The sequence below is a fragment of the Cordyceps militaris genome, assembly GCF_000225605.1.
Source record: "Cordyceps militaris CM01 unplaced genomic scaffold CCM_S00004, whole genome shotgun sequence".
NCBI classification, from domain to species: Eukaryota; Fungi; Ascomycota; class Sordariomycetes; order Hypocreales; family Cordycipitaceae; genus Cordyceps; species Cordyceps militaris.
In genome coordinates this window covers 1,629,887-1,652,269 of record NW_006271972.1, presented here as the reverse complement: position 1 = coordinate 1,652,269, position 22,383 = coordinate 1,629,887, and the positions used below count along the sequence as shown (strand labels likewise).

General features: G+C 53.7%; 8 protein-coding genes across 8 annotated transcripts; 2 read left to right on the top strand and 6 right to left on the bottom strand.

Annotated features, from left to right (window-relative positions):
• Positions 1–2,039: 2,039 nt before the first annotated feature.
• Positions 2,040–3,967, bottom strand: CCM_05543 (bifunctional purine biosynthesis protein; the record flags this gene model as incomplete). The annotated part of the gene is made up of 3 exons (XM_006670687.1): positions 2,040–2,195; positions 2,256–3,741; positions 3,819–3,967. The coding sequence occupies 3 exons, from the start codon at positions 3,965–3,967 to the stop codon at positions 2,040–2,042; spliced, it is 1,791 nt and encodes a 596-aa protein (XP_006670750.1).
• A 1,023-nt stretch (positions 3,968–4,990) lies between these two features.
• On the bottom strand, positions 4,991–6,036 carry CCM_05542 (uncharacterized protein; the record flags this gene model as incomplete). Its single annotated transcript, XM_006670686.1, has 2 exons — positions 4,991–5,611; positions 5,683–6,036. The coding sequence occupies 2 exons, from the start codon at positions 6,034–6,036 to the stop codon at positions 4,991–4,993; spliced, it is 975 nt and encodes a 324-aa protein (XP_006670749.1).
• A 515-nt stretch (positions 6,037–6,551) lies between these two features.
• On the bottom strand, positions 6,552–9,986 carry CCM_05541 (SNF2 family helicase; the record flags this gene model as incomplete). The annotated part of the gene is made up of 1 exon (XM_006670685.1): positions 6,552–9,986. The coding sequence occupies one exon, from the start codon at positions 9,984–9,986 to the stop codon at positions 6,552–6,554; it is 3,435 nt and encodes a 1,144-aa protein (XP_006670748.1).
• Positions 9,987–11,032: 1,046 nt separating this feature from the next.
• Positions 11,033–12,394, top strand: CCM_05540 (uncharacterized protein; the record flags this gene model as incomplete). The annotated part of the gene is made up of 3 exons (XM_006670684.1): positions 11,033–11,359; positions 11,464–12,159; positions 12,215–12,394. 3 exons carry the CDS (start codon positions 11,033–11,035, stop codon positions 12,392–12,394), a joined length of 1,203 nt encoding a protein of 400 aa, XP_006670747.1.
• Positions 12,395–12,828: 434 nt separating this feature from the next.
• CCM_05539 (Ubiquitin-conjugating enzyme E2C-binding protein) lies at positions 12,829–14,338 on the bottom strand (the record flags this gene model as incomplete). Its single annotated transcript, XM_006670683.1, has 2 exons — positions 12,829–13,425; positions 13,727–14,338. 2 exons carry the CDS (start codon positions 14,336–14,338, stop codon positions 12,829–12,831), a joined length of 1,209 nt encoding a protein of 402 aa, XP_006670746.1.
• Positions 14,339–14,647: 309 nt separating this feature from the next.
• On the top strand, positions 14,648–18,835 carry CCM_05538 (cell cycle checkpoint protein RAD17; the record flags this gene model as incomplete). The annotated part of the gene is made up of 5 exons (XM_006670682.1): positions 14,648–15,140; positions 15,196–15,819; positions 15,866–15,959; positions 16,040–16,056; positions 16,212–18,835. The coding sequence occupies 5 exons, from the start codon at positions 14,648–14,650 to the stop codon at positions 18,833–18,835; spliced, it is 3,852 nt and encodes a 1,283-aa protein (XP_006670745.1).
• A 478-nt stretch (positions 18,836–19,313) lies between these two features.
• Positions 19,314–19,663, bottom strand: CCM_05537 (uncharacterized protein; the record flags this gene model as incomplete). The annotated part of the gene is made up of 2 exons (XM_006670681.1): positions 19,314–19,530; positions 19,611–19,663. The coding sequence occupies 2 exons, from the start codon at positions 19,661–19,663 to the stop codon at positions 19,314–19,316; spliced, it is 270 nt and encodes an 89-aa protein (XP_006670744.1).
• A 1,393-nt stretch (positions 19,664–21,056) lies between these two features.
• On the bottom strand, positions 21,057–21,530 carry CCM_05536 (uncharacterized protein; the record flags this gene model as incomplete). The annotated part of the gene is made up of 1 exon (XM_006670680.1): positions 21,057–21,530. One exon carries the CDS (start codon positions 21,528–21,530, stop codon positions 21,057–21,059), a length of 474 nt encoding a protein of 157 aa, XP_006670743.1.
• Positions 21,531–22,383: the final 853 nt, after the last annotated feature.

The following is a 22,383-nucleotide window of genomic DNA, read 5'->3' as shown; positions in this document are numbered from 1 at the left end:
GAGCTCGTTGGGCTCCTGCTGCTGCTGCCTGGGGCGGCACGGGAGGTGGCGGAGGCCGGTGGTGGTGGTGGCGGAGGGGCCGCCGTCGCGGGCGTTGTTTGTGTTGGAGATTTTGCGTGGGCGGTTGAGAGGGCTTGGGTTCTGTCCGCGGCGGCGGGCGAGGTTGGATATCGGCGCGGTGCCGGCGGTGTTTGTGGTGCTGGACATGCTGTTCGGGGTGGCGGCGGCCGTCTGCAGGCCAGGGTACATGGGATACGCGGCGGCGGCGGCGAGGGAAAGCGGCGGTGCGGACGAGGACGAGGGGCGCGTTGTATATCGCACGACGGTGCTGGGGAGAGGCAGCGACGACGACGGCGTGCGGCTGGGAAAGGAGCTGTACTTATTGGTCGTCTTGTTGGCGCCGCCACGGCCGTAATACTCGGCGAGCGCCGGCATCGTCTCGCATGCTGGCGCGTGCATGGGCCTCGTAGCTACAGTCGCCGGGCTCATTTTGCAGGGGGGGGGCAGGGGGGGAAGAACCGGCGGCAGACTCGAGTTTTAATTTCTTCGAGATGCGCGTTGTTGGTGTGCAGTTTTGCTTATAGTTTCGGTTGGAACCTTGGTCCAGGCAAGACTGAGATGCATAAAAGAGAGAGAGAGAGAGAGAGAGTAAAGGCAATAAGTTGTCGGGAATTGACCCTGCACTTGTAAAGAAACTCGCCAACTTGGGGGAAATGACGGAGTCGCAGGGGGAGCGTAGATCGACACAACTGTAACTATGTCTTTGGATTCAATAATACGTAGAGAAACGAACCAGGATTTCATACGTTTCATTGCGTTCCTCAGCGACTCGCCAGGGCGGCTTTTTGCTCAGTCGGCGGCGCTTTAGTTATTATTTATTAGTGGCTAGTTAAGGAGCACAGGCTGGCGGGCGCCAAACCTCGACAGGTTGATACAGATGGCACCGACTCTTATTGGCAAAAAAGCTCGGCCTACAGTTTTCATTATTACAAAGTCAACAATTACTGTACCGATGGGCAGCGCTTTCGTTATTAGTGGCGAATACAGCTTGTTTTAGCCTCTTTTTACAAACTAGTCTTCCTCCCCTTTATTTCCCGCTGTTTGGTTTCATTCTCCAGAACTAGTGCATGTAAGATGTGGAGCCAAAGAGATCAGATAGATTTCGTGCTTTTTAGTTGGTTATTTATTAGAATTATTAATTTAGTTAGTTAACAAGTTCAAAAGAAAGAGGGGGGTTCACAACAAGAGCACCGATGCGAGCCTCCAACGGGGCCAGCCCTCGTATCTGCCGTCCGCACCGCATTCTCACCGGACACTGCCTCGCGTCCATTAAAAGACTAATACCGAGGGAGGGGAAAAAAGCCTCCTCTCTCAGGGTCCAAATGGGGCTTGATCCCACCTTGTTGGCGGACAAGACAGAGACAGTCAGAGACAGGGGGAGGCTTATTGGAGACAAGAAACCTTGTTCGCATCGGAGCACCATCGGCAGTGAAAAGGAAGTGCATACAGAGTACAAATTATATACTGATAGAATACAGGGCTCCTTTTTCCAGAGGGCAGCTCGCCCTTTGTCTCCCTCGCGCGTCATCGCCCCTCGCGCGCCCCTTGACGGGCGGCTGTGTCTCGAGCCATGAATAAATATCCCGCCCGTCGCAACCTGTTGAAATAGTCCACGGAAACCATTCTTTCTTACTACATACCGGCGCGTAAAAAGGGCGGCAGCCCTACTCTATTGCCTTGACTATGGCTAGTGGCTCTAGATCGCAACCTAGGAGCACACACCAACAGGACAGGGAGGTACACCAGGGAATACTGAGCTCATCACTGCTTTTGCTACGTTGAAAACTAGTCTTCTTCCCATGCAAACAGCCTTGTTCAGTTCGTCCTGTCCCTTTGGGAGACGGATACTAGCACAGTCCTATTTTCAATCTCACGCCCGTCATGTTCCATCTCCTTCTCCCTCGTGCCGTCATGTCATTTCATGCATTCCATTTTTCTCATATTTTCCCACATCACCCACACCCTGTTTTTAACACCGCCTAGTGGTGGAAGAGGCGGATGCTCTGCTCGACAAACGTGATGCCCAGAGTCTCAGCCGTCTGGATCACAGCCGAGTCGTTCTGGCTGCCGGTCGGCGCGGCAATGTACTTGACGCCCGAGCGAGCAGCGCGGAAGACGTTGTCGATAAAGGGGAACTGCATCCATGTTAGTACCGAAAATCAAAGTAGTCATAATGTAGGGCGGTATGCACGTACGAAAGCATCGCTCGAGACAGAAACACCAGTCAGCTTCTTCATCCAGGCGTCGCGCTCCTCCTGCGTAAAGGCGGCCGGGACCTGCTCAAACACGGCCTCAAACGCCTCGCGCTCGGGGCCGTCCTTGGGCAGCTGGCCGCTGACGAGCAGGTCAATGGCGTTGGACTTGTCGGGCCGCTTGGCGCCCTTTTTCCACTGGATGCCGAGGACGCGCTCGTGGAAGCGCATCCACCAGTTGTCGGCCTTGTCGCCGGCGAGGCGGGTGCAGTGGATACGCGACTGCTGGCCGGCGCCGAGGCCAATCACCTGGCCGTTGACGGCGTAGCACACCGAGTTGCTCTGCGTGTACTTGAGCGTGATGGTGGCAATGGCCAGGTCGCGCGCCGCCGCGTCGGGCACGGCCACGCCGTCCTTGGGCGTCAGGATCGAGGCGAAGCTCTTGGCCGCCGAGATCTCGACGTCGTTGCGGTGCTGCTGCAGGCTGATGCCGTACACGGTGCGCGTCTCCGTCGGGCCGGGGCTGTAGTCGGCGTCAATCTGCAGCACGAGGTACTTGCCGCCCTTTTTCTTCTGCAGGATGGCGAGCGCCGCGTCCTCGTAGCCGGGCGCGATGACGCCGTCCGACACCTCCTTGGAGATGATGCTGGCGGTCGGCACGTCGACGACGTCGGAGAGGGCAATTATGTCGCCAAAGCTGCTCATGCGGTCGGCGCCGCGGGCGCGGGCGTACGCCTGGGCGAGGGCCGACGTCTCGATGCCGGCAATGTCGGTGACCATGTAGACCTTGCGCTCGTCCTCGGTGAGGGGCAGGCCGATGGCGGCGCCGGCGGGCGAGACGTGCTTGAAGCTCGCGGCGGCGGGCAGGCCGGTGGCGGCCTTGAGCTCCTTGACGAGCGGCCAGGCGTTGAGGGCGTCGAGCAGGTTGATGTAGCCGGGGGCGCCGCAAAGGGCGCGGAAGGGCAGGCGGCGGCCGCTGACAAAGGCGGCGGCGGGCTTCTGGTGCGGGTTGGCGCCGTAGCGCAGCGGCAGGTACTGGTCGCCGGCGCCGGCGTACTCCTTGCGGAAGAAGTCGGCAATGGCGGTGTCATAGTCGGCCGTGTGCTCAAAGGCCTTGAGCGCGTAGCGGTTGCGGCTGGCGTCGGTGATTTCGCCCTTGGCGAGCTCCGTCAGGAAGCCGGCGTAGTCGGCCGGGTCCGAGAGGATGGTGACGCGCTTGTGGTTCTTGGCGGCGGCGCGCAGCAGGGTGACGCCGCCAATGTCCACCTCCTCGACGGCCTCGGGGATGCTGACGTTGGGCTTAGCGACGGTCTCCTTGAAGGGGTACAGGTTGCAGACGACGTAGTCGACCTTGTTGATGTTTTGGTCGGCGAGGTCCTTTTCGTCCGACTCGAGGTCGCGTGCGAGGATGCCGGCGTGGACAGAGGGGTGGAGCGTCTTGACACGGCCGCCGAGCATCTCGGGGGCCTTTGTGATGGCGGAGACGTCCCTGCATTTCTGTCAGCTTACGATTTGCTCTCTGAAGCTTGCCGTGTGATGAAAAGGGCGGCCAAGAAAAAGACTCACTCAACGGGGAAGCCAGACTCGCGAATCATGCGCGAGGTGCCGCCAGAGGCGAGGATCCGGACATTGTTGGCAACCAGACCCTTGGCAAGGTCCAAGAGGCCCGTCTTGTCGTAGACGGAGACGATGGCAGTCTTTTGGGCGGGAGCCATGTTGAAGGTGATGATTGTCCCGAGACGAGACTTTTGAGAAGAAAAGAGGACGGGAAAGGCACGGCAACGAGGGAGAGTGGTGAGGCGACACGGCGAGGGGAAAAAGTTTTGGCGGGGTCGATTTTATTTCGCAATCGCGGGGCATCTTGGGTCGCCGCCTGTGGAGCCTCTGACGGGATGCAGCATTGTGCACGCCATGTTAGAATTTATTTATTAATTTATTAATTTATTAATATACGCTGATTAGACTCTGTGGTCCTTCTAGTACCTCAATAAACTTGTGAGGGATGGAAAAACTGTAGTAAGGTGACTTAGCTAACCACCTAGCCCTAGCCCTCCCTACCCAGATGAAAACCATCCCTCCTGTGCGCGTTGCGATTCCTGTGTTTGAAGCGATTCCTAGTCCCTTCTATCTCGAAGAAGCTGGATAAGAACGCTACCGTTAGTAGAAGCCATCTCGTTGACTGAACGCCGCCGTACGTGGCGGATAGCGTGACCTGTTGTCTCTCGGTGTCAATCTCCGCTGCCGTCGACGTAGCAAATCACGCCCCTACTAACGCAAGGTGGAATGCGCCGCTGTATCGTAGCAGAAACGATATGAATAATATTGTATGAATTATCAAGTATATCTCCTTTACTATAAGACGAGCTCCTGCTTTGGAAACTGGTATAATCCGGTCGACTGGGCTTTTTAGGTAGGGTTAACCACGGTCGGCATCATGAAATCTCTACACAAACACAAAACGGTTCTTGCTCTTTGTTCTCTAATAATAAGTTACTCGAGCGATACCGACGGTTTCCGTTACAAAAGAATACCAGTACTATTTCCCCGCAGCGGTTTCTGCCGCGTTGCCGTGCTATAGCTAGGCAATGTATATCATCATTCTATTGATATAACAATATTGGTATAGTTGCATCCAAAAGACAAGCGGACAACCGAGACTTATTACATAAGGGAATGAAAATCTAGCATCCAAATCATTCCTCCGGTAATATATGCCGCCTCTACAGGCATCCAAATCATCACCCCTCCGCTGATATATGCTTCGCCTCCAACAACCTGACATTACACCATCCATTCCCTCCCACGTGGATTATGTCCGAAAAGTCCACCAGCATCGAGCTCTTCCAGTTGCGCGCCATGGCGCAAATAGTATAGTGGAAGCCCGCATCGTGCAGAAAATCAATCGTCTGCTGCATCGTCTCCGCCACGTTGTCGCCCTCTTCAATATACTCGTACACCACGGCCAGGTACTCCCCGTCGGTGCCCGGGTCCAGTCCGCGCACGACCTCGCCGCAGTCCACCCACTCGGGCCAGCGCCGCCGGGGAACCGCCGCCCGGAGCTGCGCGCCCGTCACCCGCAGCCAGCCGTAGCACCGACGCAGCCGCGGCATCGAGGTGACGTCTGCGAAATCCTCGTGCCGGTCGTGCTGCTTCTGCACCGCACGCTGCTCGTCGCAGAAAGCCATAAGGTTCGCCCGCGCTTCCGCCCTGTTCTCCGGTACGGGAAAGATGCGCACCGGGCCTTTGTCCGCCGTCGCGGGTCGGAGCGCCTCCTGCATCTGCTGGAGGAGAGCGGCGTTTTGGCACTCCCGCTGCGCGGCAAAATAGTATGGTGGTTCGGGGGGCTCAGAGTCCCAAAACTAGTACATGAATATCAGCACAGTTCAAAACGCTACGAGATGGGGCTTATGAATAGGGACGTTGGACGTACTAGCTTTAGGACAAACGGTCCCCCGACAGCGCCCTCAAAGTCAACCTTCCAGTTCCAGCCATCCAGGCCACCGTCACACTTGCCAGCGTCCTGGTCGGGGTCCTGTGTTATTTTGTCGAGGTAGGATAGCTGGTCAAACGCAAAAGGACACTTGCGTAGCCGCGGCTGCTTGAACGCCGCCAGCGTGCAGTTGGGCGGATTATCGTCCGTGAGTAGGCGCTCCTCGAGAAAGGGCTGCCGCATCATTGCGCGCTGTCTGTCTGCGTCCCTTCTAGCTTCGCGCTGTATCTGACGCTCTATTTCATCGCCCCACCGTATCTTTTCGTCGAGGTTATACAGCTCCAAGTCAGCCATGTTGTCTGATGATGGAGGTGAGGAAGAACAGACGCTGTGGCGCTAAAATAAGCTCGCTGGCGGAACCAAGTTCAACAGGAATCAGTACGTAATATTCAACACACTTCACCGTCGTTACCGACTGGCCAGAAAAAATCTAAATCATGATTCGTCGATATTATTCGCAATATGAACAACCTTTAAATCTTAAGAAGAGCCGTCTGAGACGACTCCGTTGCGCGCACACCCGTCCAAGTTTAGAGCTAGTTCGTGTAATCGCCGCCAGAAGTCGTGCTGCTTATACCCGGTTTAAAACATCTTTCTTCTTACATGTCACTATTTTTTTCGGGGCGATGCAGAGAAACATGGCTGTACTTCACAGTAATTGCTGCAGCTCGTACGGCCCAGCTGCACGCGGCCCTGCAGCGACGCCTCTGACGCAAAGGTCATGAGACTATTTCTTGACTACAGCGCCGTCATGCAGGAATATAGAAGCACTCTTTCCAAGCCGCAAATATACCCTCCTCTAGTACCCCTCAGTTGAAAGGAGAATCGTCTATGAATCGTACACGTTGTGCCGGTCTCGACACCATGATGGCCACCCGCGTGGCGTCACTGTCGGCCCGTTCACGCTTTTGTCCGCTCGGCGGCGTCGTCGCGGCTTGGGGCGGCCATGCTGCGGGAGTCGCCGGCGTCTGTTCCCTACAAGTTACAGCATCAGGGCTGGCCAGGCGGCCGGATCCCTTGCCAAACACGAGCAGCGGCGTCGCCAGCGACACCATCTGCCCGGCGTGGCCGTGGCCGGCGTCTCCCACAGGCACAATCTTGGCATTCTGGATCCAGTTGTTGATCAGAGTCACGTCCAGAATCGTTTTTGCGCTGCTATGCTCCGCCTGCGTCATGTGCTGCTTGCGATCCAGAATGACCTCGTCGATGCTGTGTCTGAGCACCAGCGTCTCGACCGAGACGCGCCGGTGCTGCCCGATGCGCCGCGCGCGAGCAATCGCCTGGCTTTCCACCTGCGGATCCAGCACGGGGTTGATAAAGTACACCCGCGAGGCGACGTGCATGTCCAGCCCGTAAGCAGCCTGGGATAGGTCCATCAGAAGCACTCGGAATGTCTCGTCGTCATCAAACATGCGAATGTACTGCGCGCGCTTCTTCACCTCGATCCCTCGCGCATAAATGAGGTGCTTGACTCGGAGCATGTCCAAGATGCTGGCCAGATACCAAGCAACATTCTCATTTTCATAAAAGATGATGATTTTTTCGTCCTTTTGGTACTTTACAATGCCATCAATGAGATACGAAAGCTTTGCAGAGACCGTCGACACAAGTTCTGTCTTGGCCAAGGCGGCAGAGAATGCTTGATCGGTGAGCACCGGCGCCGGGTCAGCGCCAGTAATCCCATGAGATCGGCTCTTCTTGGGGCTGTCGTCACCTAGCTTTGTGTTGCCAGCCAAGATTTCCGGTGTATTACGCTTCTTCGAAGTGGCCCCAGTAGATGCAGCTTCAGCACGCGCCTTTTCTCTTTCCAGCATTCCTTCTTGCACCAAGCCGCCGTTGAGTAAGTAATTGAGCTGCTGTGGATGACTGGCAGCTTTGTAAAGCAATTTTTGAAGAGCAAGCATCATTCTGGCAGACGTGCAAACCTGGTCATTTTCCTCCCCGTCTAAAGACCAGTGCTTTCCAGCGGCTCCGGGAAATCCGGTGACGCAAACTGGCATTTCGTGAAATTGGTAGCTCAGGCTGCGGAGCTTATTTGTCAAGACGAGGTGGCCAAAGTCAATGGCCGTCTTGAGAAGCGCCTCATCCTCGGCGCTTGTCTTGACCTCCTTCTTTACTAAAAATTCTTCGGCAGTCTTCACAGCCGTTTCGATCTCTTCTGCATTAAAGAATGACCCGCCAAAGAAGCTTGACTGCTTCAAGTTCTGTACAATTTGAAGCAGGCTCTTCCGTTGTCTGGGGTGGAAAAAGTAGTCCTCGTCCGTTCGCTGCGACTGGACCGCGTTGAAAATAATCATCATGGCGAAAATGTTGAGAGACAGCATGTCTTGGAAAGATCCGTCAAGCAGCACAATCTTGGCGTCCACAGGGGGCAGCTGGTCAACGACTTCGTGCAGCTGGTGACGTACAATGAGCGAATTGATCGTCAGTTTGAGGCAGTTCCATCGTCCGGCCGCATCAGGGCCATTCTTTGCTGGATAGAGATACTTTGTCCACCTCGCCAACGTGTCTTCAGTTTCTGAAGCCGAATTGGCCCATGGGCGTGCTTTCAGATACAGTGCGGCGATGGCTCCCAGGCGTTCGACATCCTTACGCTCCAGTTCCGTCGACGACTGATCCAGCAAAGATTGGCGATTCCTCTGGCCACGAGGCACGCTCACAGAACTTGCAGCACTGTCACCGGATACTTGTCTATTAGTCCCGTACAAGTCGGGCAGGTCGTATAAGCCGTATAAGCCACGGGATGGAGTTCCAGTCACAATCCAGCGCGAAGTCAAGTGCAGCGCGTCAACACCCTCCAGCAGGCAGCTTTTCTGGCTCACTTTCGAATTGCCCAGAACATGGCCTTCATCGACGATGCAGCGTTTAAAGTGTATCTTTGTGAGAGGTGTCACAGAGGTGTCCCCATCCCTAGCGATACTCTGAAAACGTGACAGGGAAAACAGTAGAATGTCGTATCCCAGTAGAGTTGTAACATCAGGGATGCGGTCGGTCTTGGTCAGCACCAGAACCTCGAGACCTTCCGTGTGCTTTTCAATTTCTTGTTCCCATTGTGAAAGCAAGTTGTCGGGTACGATGACCAAGCTAGTATTGCTGAGGTAAATCTTCTTTCCCCCTGGGTCGATCTCACCCGTCGTCTCCCCCCATGAACGTCTTCTCGGCAAGGCGTTGGGTCGGATGTAAAAGTCGGGATTCTGCCTAAACGCTTTGGCAATGGCAGTTCCGTGATAATCCTTCTTTTTAGTGGAACCGAAATAGTTCATCCAAGGCTGAGACGTTCGAGTTGCGCAGGCAGCTGCCATATCCATCAGTGATCCAACTGACTTCCGCACCGGCACCGCTGGCCTCCAATAGACTTCGGGAGCTTCCGTGGGGAAGCCTCGCGTCGCCAATAGAAGCGCAAGACACATGATTGTTTTGCCTGTTCCCATTTCTTCCGCCAGTATTCCGCCGGACACGCCATCGTAGTATTTCGCGTCTCGAAAGATGCTTCTCGCCACGGGATCCAAGTACCAAGAGCGGCCATTTCGATCAAGCAGTTGCGAAAGCCGCGGATCAAGCACAGTGCCGGGGCAGACTTCTTTCTGAATCATCAATGCCGTTGATCGCCTTTGGTGCGGGAGAAGATCCGATTTAAGACCGGGTATATTGCCCTGGAGAACGTTGGTCGCAACATTCTTCAAAAACGGGTCGCTGATGATGGAGGGGTCGGGTACTGGCGATGGAATATCGTTGAACAACTTTAGCAGAGACGACTCGGTCTCTCCCATGGTGTTCTTCTCAATGGGGCTCTTTAGACCAGCATGAGGCGCCTCCTCTCCCGACCAAGCTCGAGCAGTGCAGTCTAGTGCTTCCAGAATGTATCCGCGGAGTTTGCATAGGTTGAATTGAGACCGGTTAATAGATCCTCTCAGGGCGTCATCGGCAAGCAGATAGACTCGCACAACTACCATGTAATCGAATTGAGGCAAGACTCTATATTCAAACTCTGCCAAGTTGTCACGAAAGAGGTACGAACAAATTTGCATAGTGGTGGGGTTAAGGAAGGCATCCTGGAGAGCTGAGACGACGACTGCGTTTTGCGATGCATCATCGAGCGTTCTGCCCGCGCTCTGCTTCTTAGGACGCACACAAGCCTTCCAGGTAGTGTCATCCATCTGCCATAGCGATTCCTCCAGCTTGATTTCCGATCTGGGGACACCGAGACAGCCGACCGGGATATAATGGGCCGAAGGAGGCGACATGGTTTGATGCAGTGTCAAGGCACCATTAGACAGGAAGGGTTCGCCCAGGAAGATTGGGATGGGAATTCACGATGACTTTGATGTCAAACTTGAACATACAAACGGTCGGAGATAGTGTCAGGCAGCAACCCCACAGTACAGCCCAAGATTAGCTCAGCATCTAGGCAGCCGCTACATCTTCCGCGCTATCAACCATAATTTCATGAGATTTCTATCGAATTCGAACTCGACTCATAAAACTCGAAAGGCTGTAGAGAAACAATGGTGCCGAGCTTGCCCGCTGATCATAACTGCTGTATGTGGCAACCTCGGGCTGGGAAGAGACTAACACTGGATTTGGGAGAGAATAACATGCAGCAAGTGTCACGAAATGCAATAACAAGAACTACAAGAGTGTAGCTAGCTTCTGATTACCATGTATAAGCCTGAGGAGGAGGCTGTCTAGCTAGTTAGAATCTCTAGTATATGCGAGATATGTGCTGGCCCGTCAGAGATGCGTCAAACTAGGGAAAGAGCCAGTCGTGAGTGCGGCAGTAGGCGACCACGTCTTGGCAGACAATGGCGAAATTATATACAAAAATGCCCTTTACCTCGAAGAATGAGGTATAAGGTGACGACGAACCGCCCAAGAAAGAAAGCGGCGTCCAGATCGGCGCTCTACTGTACGTGCATGGAGACAGGGTAACCAACTGAGCTTATGGACGCGCACAACAACATCTCGCCAACCTGAGCATTGTTTCTCACTTCTTCTGTTTTAAGCTACAAGTCACGAACCCCGAGAGTGGTTACTGAGTATTATTTCAACGCACTCGGCCATGTCTGCATACGGTTGGCGCATGCCCTCAAGCGGGCTGGCCCGCCCAGGGACCCCTTGTCAGTCAGCTGAAGCCTGCTCCCAGCCTCGCGACATTGGCTAAGTAGCCGCCGAGCAGTGGATTTAGACTAAAGCTTAGCCAAGGAATCAGGAAATCATCCAGTCACCAGCGTCCCTGCTGACGGGCTGGCCATGGCGTTTCTTTTTCGAGTTACTGATCGCCCAAGGGGCCATGGGCAACGGCGGGTCGAGACAACGGAATCGCAATCGCGAGCATAAGAGTTCCAATGCCGTCCATTATCAGCGAACCGAATACCAACCTTTTCTCATCTCGACCCTCTATTCAGAAGCTGCTCCCATGATCTGGCTAGCCCCTCTCCTCATCGGCCTCTGCGGCTCGCCGGCCGCGGCGGCGCAGGCGACACACTCAACAGCTCTATACAACCAATTCTTCCCAGCCTGGGACAACATGCTCAAGGACTACTTGGAGCACAATTGCCACGAGGTCGTTACCAACTATCGAAACGCCACCTTCAACGACACTCACATCAGCTATGAGGTGTTTGACTGCTTGTTGAAGCAGTTTCCCGAGTTTCGCAAGGCAAGCTTCCTTAGTAGACTACTCACAGACAAAGTAGTTGTCTAACAGTACACACATAATAGGCCGAATTGAGTGCTGCGGCCGTCGTTCTCGGCCTCGCGCCGTCCATCCTGCAAATGGTCAGTCCTACGCCTGCGGATACCGCCCTGATTAGCCTCCGCCGGCCTGTTCTCGCGCTGCTGCTGAGCCTGGCGTCCCCAGCCACCGTCTTCTCCGAGGCAGCCACGTATGCGAGCAACATTGCCGTCTTGTCGAAGCCCCTCTCCCAGCAAATCCGTGGCACCTTTCCCTACACGGCGGGTCGATTGCTCAGCGCCGGTGCCAGCGTCGACGTCAGCAACTACGTGGCGGCACTCCTGTCGGCGATCCAGTACATCCTGGCGCTGGCCGCCGTGGCCAACAGTGCGTATCGCACGTATCAGTTGTGTGTGTGGACCGTGTGCTCATTCTCGCCGATTGTGGTCTTTCTTCCCGCTCTGTGGCACGGAACGGTTGTGCTTCTGCATCTGGGCGGTTGGATCGCGCAGCGCTTGAACTTGCAGAGAGCAGAGGCGGCCCGAGGTGCAAAGAAGTCAACGGATGCGCAGGACCGGCAACGCGCAAAGTTCGGCTGGGGGAGCAGAGCGAAATCGTGGGTCAGGAACGAGGCTACACCCTCGGTCTTTGCGGAGAAGTTGCTCGTGGAGAATCGAGCGGCTGGGCCAGCGCCGTTTTTTTCTGTTGTGACAGCAGCTTTGTACGCTGGCGTGCCTGTTCACGTAAGTGTTCTTTTCTGTAGTAGTGAAATCCTCCGTCATACCTAACTTTGGACAGCTCCTGTACGGCACCCTGGTGCTCTCCAGTCTCACTTTTATCAGCGCTTTCGATTCCATCACTGCAGTGGCCTTCTACGCGATCAGCACAGTAGTCAGCAAAGCCATTGTGTATTTCGAATGCGCCAGTATCCATGCTGTCGCAAGCGAGAATTTGGACGCGACAGCTGAGGAAGAGTAATTGCAGAGTTATTCTGTGCTGTGGCAGAGAAGAGAGTATGAACAAATGGGATTTTGATGTCCCGAAAGCTAGATGTGTGGAATATTCGTTATATACCATATTGACAATGAATGAGCCAACATTATACGTGGACTGAGCGTGCCGTCGCTACGCTTTGACTGATGGGTAGAATATATGGCCAAGTGGACGTGTACCTGCGTTACACATGGCCCAGCGCTCACCAAGACGCAAATACTCTGTGGAGTGGGCTGGCTTGATCTCTCGGCGTTTGCTTAATGCAAGGTTCTTCCCGAGGCTCTGACGTCTTCTTCGTGGTTTTGCAGCATGGGGGTTTGCAGGAGTAACGACGCCTTGAGTCAGTTGTGTTATCTTTGCGTCGACATGCGTGATCACGCTTCGGTTTGTTCCATTATTAAACGGTAACTCAATTCATCTCAAGCCGGCGGTTGAGGTACCCATCTTTCGAGCAGACCAACCTGCCATTCCTGAAATGATCGCTCAGAGGGAGGTAGCATGTATTTGCTGGATGTCAAGGTCTGACGCGCCACCTGTATCGCTGGCGCGGGGAAGTTGATATCCTGAACATCATTGGACAGCGATTCCACCAGGTCGAGGGCCTCCTTTTCTTCAATCTCTTTAAACAGCACTTTTACCGCAGCTTTCGCAGCCGTGTCATTGTTACTCGTAAAAATGACGTTGTTATTAAGCACCCACAGCTGCAAGTGGCGTGACACTTTATCTGTGGACGTCATGTTTCGTGGCATGACGACAGACTTTGAAGAACCGGACCGAGCAATTGTAGAGAGAAGCGTGGCAACCAGGCAGTCGGAGCTTGAAGGAGCCTTTTGCGGAGACAATACCTCGCAAGAGATTTGCCATTTGAAGAAGGCGACCGTGGAAGCAAGGACGCTATATGTGCCAATGTCGGCGGCGCAATTGCTGCAACTGATGCTGAGGAATTTTTCCTCCAAGGTAGCTTTGATAGCGCTATCGCTGTCATGAAACCTTGCGGCTGATTTCGACGAATAGAACTATTGACGTTAGCTTATCGAGCTGGGTCGTGAAAAGGGCGATGGTAAGTAATGTGTCTCAAGGAATAGCCAGCAAATCCGCAACTCTGAATTGATGGGTGCAAAAGAGACTGCCCAGCCGGATGCGCCTTCACAGAAACCCATCCCGGAGGAGGGTACTCTGACGAAGCGCTGCATTACTCCGAAAGGGCAAGGAGTTGATATAGGGGAATTGTATCGGTGACCATGACACTAGGGGGGCTGATGCCCTGACTTGGCCACCTTCTATTTCCCCATTGAGTCAAGGAGTGATGGTTCATACCTTGATTGAGCTGCAATCTGACTCGGCAAAGAGAAATGAGGTTATGTCGACGAATCCCACGCCGGGCTGGGCGGTAATGGCGCTGGCCGCGCCGTAGCCACGGTGCTCCAGGTGGCCATCCTCGGGCTGATGGTGTTCGACAGGTTTATGGCAATGCCAAAATTCCATCATTTCAGCCCAATTTTCACTGGGTAAATCCTTCCACGTCTCGACTGCTTCATTTTTGATAAACTGCGCGCCACATGCTCGACAAGAGACTGGCGACAGGGGTTTGATATCCACTGCTGACCACGGCAGCGGTTGGTTCTCGGGAAGAAACTGCCTCTCGGGGACGCGAGCAGCTTGCAGTGGAAGTCTCCAGGTGAGTTCAAGAGAGCCTTTATGCGAGACCGGCAACGGTCCTTTCAAGGGTGCGCTGGTGGGCAGGCTGGCCTCGACAGTGACCCCATTGTGGTTGACGCGAAATTTGCGTCCGTCGTCTAAGATTTCAGCCGCAGTGGTCTGGTCGGCAGGCGTAGGCAGAGATACTTTGACGGTAATCTGCCGGATGTTTGTGAGAAGCTCGGCATAGATGAGAATACTGCTCTTGGATGGTGGCTCGACGTTGGCCATGATAGACCAATGGAGCAGCAGAAGTGTTGAGGGAGGCGAGAGTGAGGTTGCTGGTCAGGTCGAAGCGCGGAAGCCACTGAGGTACGTACCTAACTGCCACTAATTTGGATATTGTAGCGCCGTCAGAGCGCTAAAGCCAGCTTTTAGTTGCATTCAGCACTGGTTGGGGCGCATCATCCCACTAAACCGGACAGCTTCGGCCCGCCCCCACATTGTCCCAACATCACAACGCCGGCCTTTTGGCATTGACAAACCTAACTACAATCTAGTTTCAACTCGCAGCTTATAATCTCAACCTCGTCGCCAACCATGGCTAGCATGCTGTCCTTCTCATCAGGCCCCGTGTCCACGTCTGGGCCCGAGGCTACCGCCGCAACGACTGTCGCCATCGAGGCGCTTCCCGTGCAAGACATCGAGGCAGACCAAGACCGCCGAGGTCGTTTGCTCAAGCATCTGCTCAAGGCCAACCACGTCAACTATGCCGTGGTGTACAAGAACCTGCAGCTTAATAACGTCAATTCTCACAATCTCTGCGCGGCCTATATTCTTGGCGCCAATGAGAACCATCTCGACAACATCTACAATGAGCAGATCAAGGACCTGGAGCCCTGGACCCCATCCCCCGCCGAGGTTATCGACGAGGACTGGAAGGACTTTGTGGGCGACCGCAATTACCAGCGCGCTTTTGTCGACTTTTACGAGGACAAGCTTGCTTTCAAATTTGCCTACGACTGGAAGCAAGAAATGCAGGACGTCTTGACGGACGGTGACAAGCCACTAATAAACTGTCTGATCGGTGCATGTCAGTACCAATCTACCCTACAACCATTACTGGAGCCTCTTCTAACTCGGCTTAGTTGGCCATCCCCTCAACCATCTGGCACTGGCTTATGAAATCAAGAGCAGGGCCCTCTCCATGGAAGCTCTGAGTCTCACCTGCATCCATTACAATGCGCTGCACAAGTACCTCGACGAACCCCGCTACACCAAGCCCTCAACATCACCATCCCTGTCTCTTCAAGAACTCATCTTGCGACTGGCAAAAGACGAAAGACTTCAGGGCATTGTAAGGCAAGACGAGCACGATAGTCTCGAATCACTCTTCTCACAGCATGAAGAACTGATCCTAGAGTACTGGAACGCCTGGCAAATTTTCGATGCAACAAGGCAGTTCCAAGACCTGCAACAGACTGCGGTAGCTCTGTTTGCATCGTCCGGAGTCAAGTCTTTCAGTTTTCTCACAGCGCAACTCTTAGCCACCAGCAACTCGATACGTATTCTCTTACCATATATCCCCGCTAAATTCCACGTATCTCTGCTGCGGCAATGGTGGCTTCTGGCCATTGCTGTCTGCTTGCTGACTGGAGGGCCTGAGCCGAACCCAGCCAATATTGAGAAAGATACAAGCGGCCGGACCTGGAAGCACGTTGTCGACAAGGCGATAAACGGCCCTTACTTGGCAGATGCCAGTTACATCAAAGGTATGATGGTCTTGGCCTCGCAAGGGATAGTACTAATTTCTCGCAGCCGTTCGAGCCATTAGGGAAGCCGCATCAACGTGGGGTGACGCCGACGATCTATACCTACGCTCTGCTCTTACATTTGTAGACAACTTTACAGAGTGGGCAGATTGAACATATCAAAACACTCCAAAATAATAAAAATCAAAATGCAATACTCTCCCATCCGTGAATATGCTAGGTACTTGGTCAATACCAGTGAGTTGTTCTCTGGAGCTGAACGCCTGTTTGAGTGGGCCAGACCCAGCTTAGCACAGTGCCCATCGACCAGTGTTGCCTGATGCTTCCCATCTCCAACATTTTACAGCCCCAACACCAGCACAACCGGCCATTGAATCATGCTAAATCGCCAGCACACCTTACCGATGCCCAATTCACGGTAATGGCCCCGCCAGCGAAGCGCCGCCGGCGGAACACGCTCGATTCGGACCCCGATCACGATGACGACGCGGACTACGACGACGGGCCGCCCCCCTCGCGCGCCAACACTCTCACCAACTTCCTCCTCTCTTCCCCGAGCTCTCCCACGAAATCACGCGTGGCGACCACGACCGCGTCTCCGAGCCCAAGCAAAGGCCGTGGCGCCGTCACATCCCGCAACGGCACCAGCCCCCGGAAGAACTCACAGTCCAGCGCCAGCCCCCGCAAGACGCGAGCCGCGAGCCGCGGTAGCGACGAAAAGGGCAAGAGCGGCGACCTGAAGCTGCTCTTCTCCAAACAGGCGCAGCGCACGTCCAAGGCCCTGCCGCCGCCGTCCGGGGGTGACGACAAGAAGGCGCTGCCACTCGACGACATCATCAGCGACCCCATCTCGGAAGAGGACGAGATTTCGGACCTCAAGGCGAGCTCGTCGAGCCTGGTCGGTCAGCATGCTGCGCGCAAACGACAACGAGGCTTGGGGAAGACTGTGTCACTGGACACGACGACGTCCAGTCAGCGATTCTTGAAGCCACCGCGGCCGAACAAGACCGACGACGACGACGACCGCCGCCCCTGGTCTGAGCGTTTCGGCCCACGTAGTCTCGACGAGTTGGCAGTACATAAGAGGAAGGTGTCTGATGTTAGGCGATGGCTCGATGAAGTGGTCAGCGGCAGGATGCGACAACGCCTGCTCATCCTCAAAGGTGCAGCAGGAGCGGGTAAGACGACGACGGTCCGTCTGCTAGCCAAGGAAATGGGCTACGAGCTTCTCGAGTGGAGGAACCCCGTCGGTAATGCAGGTACCGGATTTGTGTCAGCATCAGCCCAGTTCCAAGAATTTCTTGGCCGTGGAGGCAAATTTGGCGCCTTGGACCTTGACAGCCCGTCACCGACTTCAAATGCGCCTAGTAACGCAAACGCAAACGCGGACAACGACAAGCGAATCATGCTCATCGAAGAGTTTCCCAACACATTTTCCAGATCCTCTTCCACCCTGTCATCCTTTAAAGGAGCGCTGCTACAGTTTCTATCCAGCCATGTGCCGTCATTGTCCATGTTTTCGCAACCCGGGCGGCGGGAGCCGATCAAGCCGGTCATTCTGGTCATTTCGGAAACGCTACTCACGACAACCTCGGCATCTGCTGACAGTCTAACAGCGCATCGTCTGCTGGGGCCTGAAATCTTAACCCATCCTGGCGTCGGTGTGATTGAATTTAATGCCATTGCCCCTTCATTGTTGGCTAAGGCGTTGGAGCTTGTTGTTCTGAAGGAGGCAAGGAAATCAGGTCGGCGCCGAACGCCCGGTCCGATGGTCTTGAAGAAACTGGGGGAAATCGGAGATGTCCGTAGCGCCATTTCATCCCTCGAGTTTCTGTGCCTCAAAGGAGACCAAGACGCTGATTGGGGCGCCAAAGTCGCCTTTACGAAGCAGAAGAAGAGCACCAAAGATGGCATCAGCCTGACGCAGGGCGAGCAAGACAGTCTGGAATTGATTTCTCAGCGTGAAGCGAGTCTGGGCATATTTCACGCTGTTGGTAAAGTCGTATATAATAAACGAGAGGAAAGGGCGTCCGGTGATGCTGCAGAAATCCTGCCCAAGTACATATCTCAACACTCGCGACCGCAAAAGTCGCAAGTATCAGTCGACACTCTGATTGGAGAAACGGGGACAGACACGCACACCTTTATTTCGGCTCTGCATGAGAATTACATACTTTCCTGCGAGAGCACTGGCCCGATGGATCTTTCTACACCGATGGACTACGTCAACGAATGTATCGAGCATCTATCACTCAGCGATCTCATGTGTCCTTCTCAGGATGTCTTCTTTGGCGGTCGAGGTGGCTTTGCTGGCCGAGACTCAGGCAACCACATGCTTCGACAAGACGAAATGATGTTCGAGGTGGCTGTTCGCGGCATGCTCTTCTCGCTCCCCAACCCGGTCAAGCGCAAAACGATAGGCATGGCTAGAAGCACCGACGCCTTCAAGATGTTTTACCCCGCGAGCCTGAAGCTCTGGCGAGCGAAGGAGGAGATTGGCGGCCTCATTGACGTGTGGTCCTCGCGCCTACTCAGAGGCGAAGACCAGATTGCGACGAAGGAACTGACGGCCGGCGCGAACGCATTCCGTCGCGCCCCAGCCCTCGCCTCTTTGGCCACGCCGTTGAGCCAAGCCAGCCAGATGTCCTCAACAAAACGGCAAGAGTCCACCGCAGAAGACGACAGCTACACTCCCATGCTATCACTGGGCAGCGCCGCCCGCCGAGAGTTGTTACTCGAGAGACTCCCCTACACGGCGCAGATTGCTCGCGCGCGGAGAAGCGGTCCGATGCGCGAGCTGGAGAAAATAGTCTCATTCAGCGGCATTGCCGGCTCCAACGACGAGGAAGAGGACCTGGACGAAGAGGCCGGTATGGCAACGGGCGAGGCGTGGGCAACGGATAAGCCGTCTGAGGAAACGAGTCCGCGCAAGAAGCGCCAGGGCATCAAATCAGGCGCTGTAACGAGCATGCTGGCGCAGAAACTGGTGCTGAGCGATGATGATATCGAGGACTAGATGGGGTCATTCTGATACAAGGGAAGATATTGTGTATATTTAATAGCTTGTAATATTGGGTGGGATTGGAGTTGCGAATGATTCGATTGAAAGAGTACATGGGGAAGGGGGGGAAGGCGCAGGCTGTAACTGTACTAGACATATACCACTTGCTATTTGAAAAATAACTATTGACAACGACTCTTGCCAAGGGATGTGTTCTCAAACAGTGTGGTGTCTAGTGGCCAGTTAAGAATCAACTTATAACCACCCGAGAACTTAGCAGAGCCGGGCGAACATTGTGAATAAGTGACATGCCATAGAAATGTTTTTATATAAATGGGGAGAGCTACCACTCGAGTCTGCCAGAAGACCATATCACAATAGATTCGGGCAAATGCCAGATGCGTGGTGCAGAGAAGGATACTAGTCAACACAGAGCCCAACTGTGTAAGTCAATTGCCACTCAAATCCCAAGTGTCCATGCCAATTCTAAATCTCATCGGCGTTCGTTCTGGTCGCGTTCGAGGTAATCCGATTCATTGGCAGGCTCCGGTTCCTCCCTGGCCGTGTTTCGTAGGAACTGGCTGGCTCCAATGTACGATTGCCTCGCCTGGAGGGCAACGACACGAGCATCAACTGATGCCATCATGAGACCGAGTCGCGCTTCCCGGAGCAGGTCCTGAGCCCCGACACTAGAGGCGGGTTGGCCGCATCTTGTACTCTTTGTTTTAGTTTCCTTTTTTTTTTAAATTCATGAAACGTTTCCTCACTACTAAAAGTGCTCCTAACTCACTGGACTGTGCAACCGCAGTCGGTGACGACCGAGTCGTTGGCGCTGGAGGCCATTGTAAGTTGGGGACAGAAATGACCTGTTTGAAGGGGTAGTTTTGTAATGAAGAGGTACCCCTTGAAGACTTTTTCAAACTCGAGATGGATGGCAAAAAAAACATTGTCATTCGAGAAGAGAAACGACAGTCCTATTTATAATAAGCAGATTCGAGGCAAAAGGGCAACTACATGGCAAATGGAAAGGGAGAGCGTCTTTGACAAGAGGCCACGCCGGACCGTGCAGTCGACTCACCGCACAACCGCCCAAGTAATGACCGTGATTCAGTCTCGTTCAACGGCGTACAAGGCGATGTTCTTTGCCGTAACCATCGAGTTGTGGTTGCATCAAAACATCAGCTCGGGTGGGCGGCGGGCGGGGTTTCCCGGAGGCTGCCCGGGCGGTGTGCTCTTGTTGGGCCTCCCGCGCCAACTTGCGAGTGACGGAAGGTGAAGAAGGGGCGCGCGCGAGGTTGCCTCTTGATGGGTAGAATCTGGGCCTGGCCGGCTTCTGGGGAAACGAATATGCAAGCTTGCCTGCCTGCCTGCCTGCCTGCCTGCCCACAGATGTGCTGGCCAACGGTTGGCAGCCTTGCCCAGCGGATCGGTCGGGCAGCAACCAATCAAGGGAGTCTCGCGCCCTCTGCCACCGTGGTTTTAGAAGGGACCCATGGCGATAACTCGATGCCAAACGTGCTTGCTGATATGCATGCTTCACAACGGCTCGGCTGCTGCACACCACACTGGTTCTCCCCGTGGCCCGGATCCTTGCACAGCATCGTGTTTACAGGGCATTGTCCCTTTGAAACAAAAGCTCCGTGTTACGCTCTCCAAATATTTGCTTTGAAATCTGGTTCTGCACAACTACTGTCCGTTGAGTCTCTGCCCAGTGCTCTCTCGACCCCACCCCCACCCCCAAGTCGCCGCAAGGATGAGGACCCCGAGGCCGTATCGTGACAGGCTTCAAGATTTTTACGTGGAAAACGGCGTTATTCTGGACGGTACCTGGGAATTTATGGGGTAGGAGCACGTCTTGTCTTGCACGGTGGGTTTGATGCGAGGGCGGGTTGGTGCTGTCTATCTGTCAGAACGCGGCTCATCCCGCCTATATACGGAGTCCTCATGAGAAATTGGGCTCTCAAACTTGATAAGCCTGTATAGTTACAATTTTTAACAACTATTGTAGAGTTTATCCTCGCGATGTATTTATCCTAGAAGGGGGTATTTCCACCACGCGCTCGGAGCCCATCATGCGCCAACACCTTGTACTCGCAGACAGACACGGCAAGAAAGTCGAGTTACGAATATTTATCAGTACTGTAGTACAAAGAAGCATAGATGTGAAATTAATAATTGATTCTAAGTACATGCTATGAGCTGGGGTGGAAACAAGGGTGCGGGACGAATGTAAATGTCAGATAGAAATTGCGACGAATGTAAATGTCAGATAGAAATTGCCCCCGATATCAAGGTAGTCTGCATCACCCATGATGGTATGAGGATCAACCATGAGGGTGTCATCGTCAGTCATGGTAGTATCGGCTTCGGTCATGATAGTATCGACTTCAGTTATAACTTGATCGGCTCCAGTCATGAGAATATCCCCATCAAGCACGTTAGCATTGTCGGTCTTGATCGTATTAACGTCAGTCATGACTATATCATTGTCACAGGTAACCGTATCATCGTAAGAGAAGAAGTTTTCGTCGTCAGAAAATTTCATTTCAACGTCGGAGGTGATCAGCGTTTGGGGGTGTTGATATACTGTCAGGCTCTGGTTCTGCTCTGGCCGAGTATGGTAAGACATTGTATAGCTGTGTGTCAAGGCGGTATAATGGTCTCGAAAGGTGGTATACTTGTTTGTCAAGGTGGTATTATCTGGAGTCATGGTATTCTTACAAGTCACGATAGGATTGGGAATGCCCTGCCTTATGTGAGTGTCTGGAGAGAGAGTTTTTACGCCCAGAAGGTTTGCCAATGTACCTTTGCTACTTTTACTTTTCGCACAATTGTACTTCACCTTGGCTATTCTTGCTACTTTTACTTTTCGCACAATTTTACTTCACCTTGGCTATTTTATATATAGTAGTGCTAAGAGGATGAGAGTTTTCTTGCTAGGGTCGCGAGCCTCGCCTGAGGAAGGTTTTCGAAGTGAAGACACTTTACTAGTGCAAGTATGGAAAGTTAAATAGCTACATTTATATTATCTATTCGGGAAGAATTTGTTGGAATTAGTATTCTTACGTGTGTATCCCTTGAGGCCCCTTGAAGGCAGGAAAAATGCCCCTTTGAGTAATGTAGTGGGTTGAGAAGCTCTGGGTGGCTCAATCGCAATGGTGCCAGCGGTAGTGGCGATGGCGGCGCGTGGCGTGTTAGTGCGTGGCGTGTTAGTGCGTGGCGGGTAAATACATTATCGATTCTGGAAGATGCTGCTATGGCGTGCCGTTGCGAAGACTTTCACTTTCATTCCTGCTTGAAACGTAGGCTTTGAATATTATGCACCTCAGGCTCGATCGAGGGGGGGCTCGGTTGATGGGCAGCGCCGCTCAGAGTCCTATCTTGGAAAGGAATCCAGGAAAGGCAGTTCTGTGGTGTGATTGCCTGTAATACGAAGAGGAATCAATAGTTTCTTTCAAGACGAAAATACGATTACTTTGCATTTCGTTCATGTTGGCGACCTAATTATTCTTATTCGCATTATCGATGCGATACAATAAAACCGAGATACAATGTCTGTTATT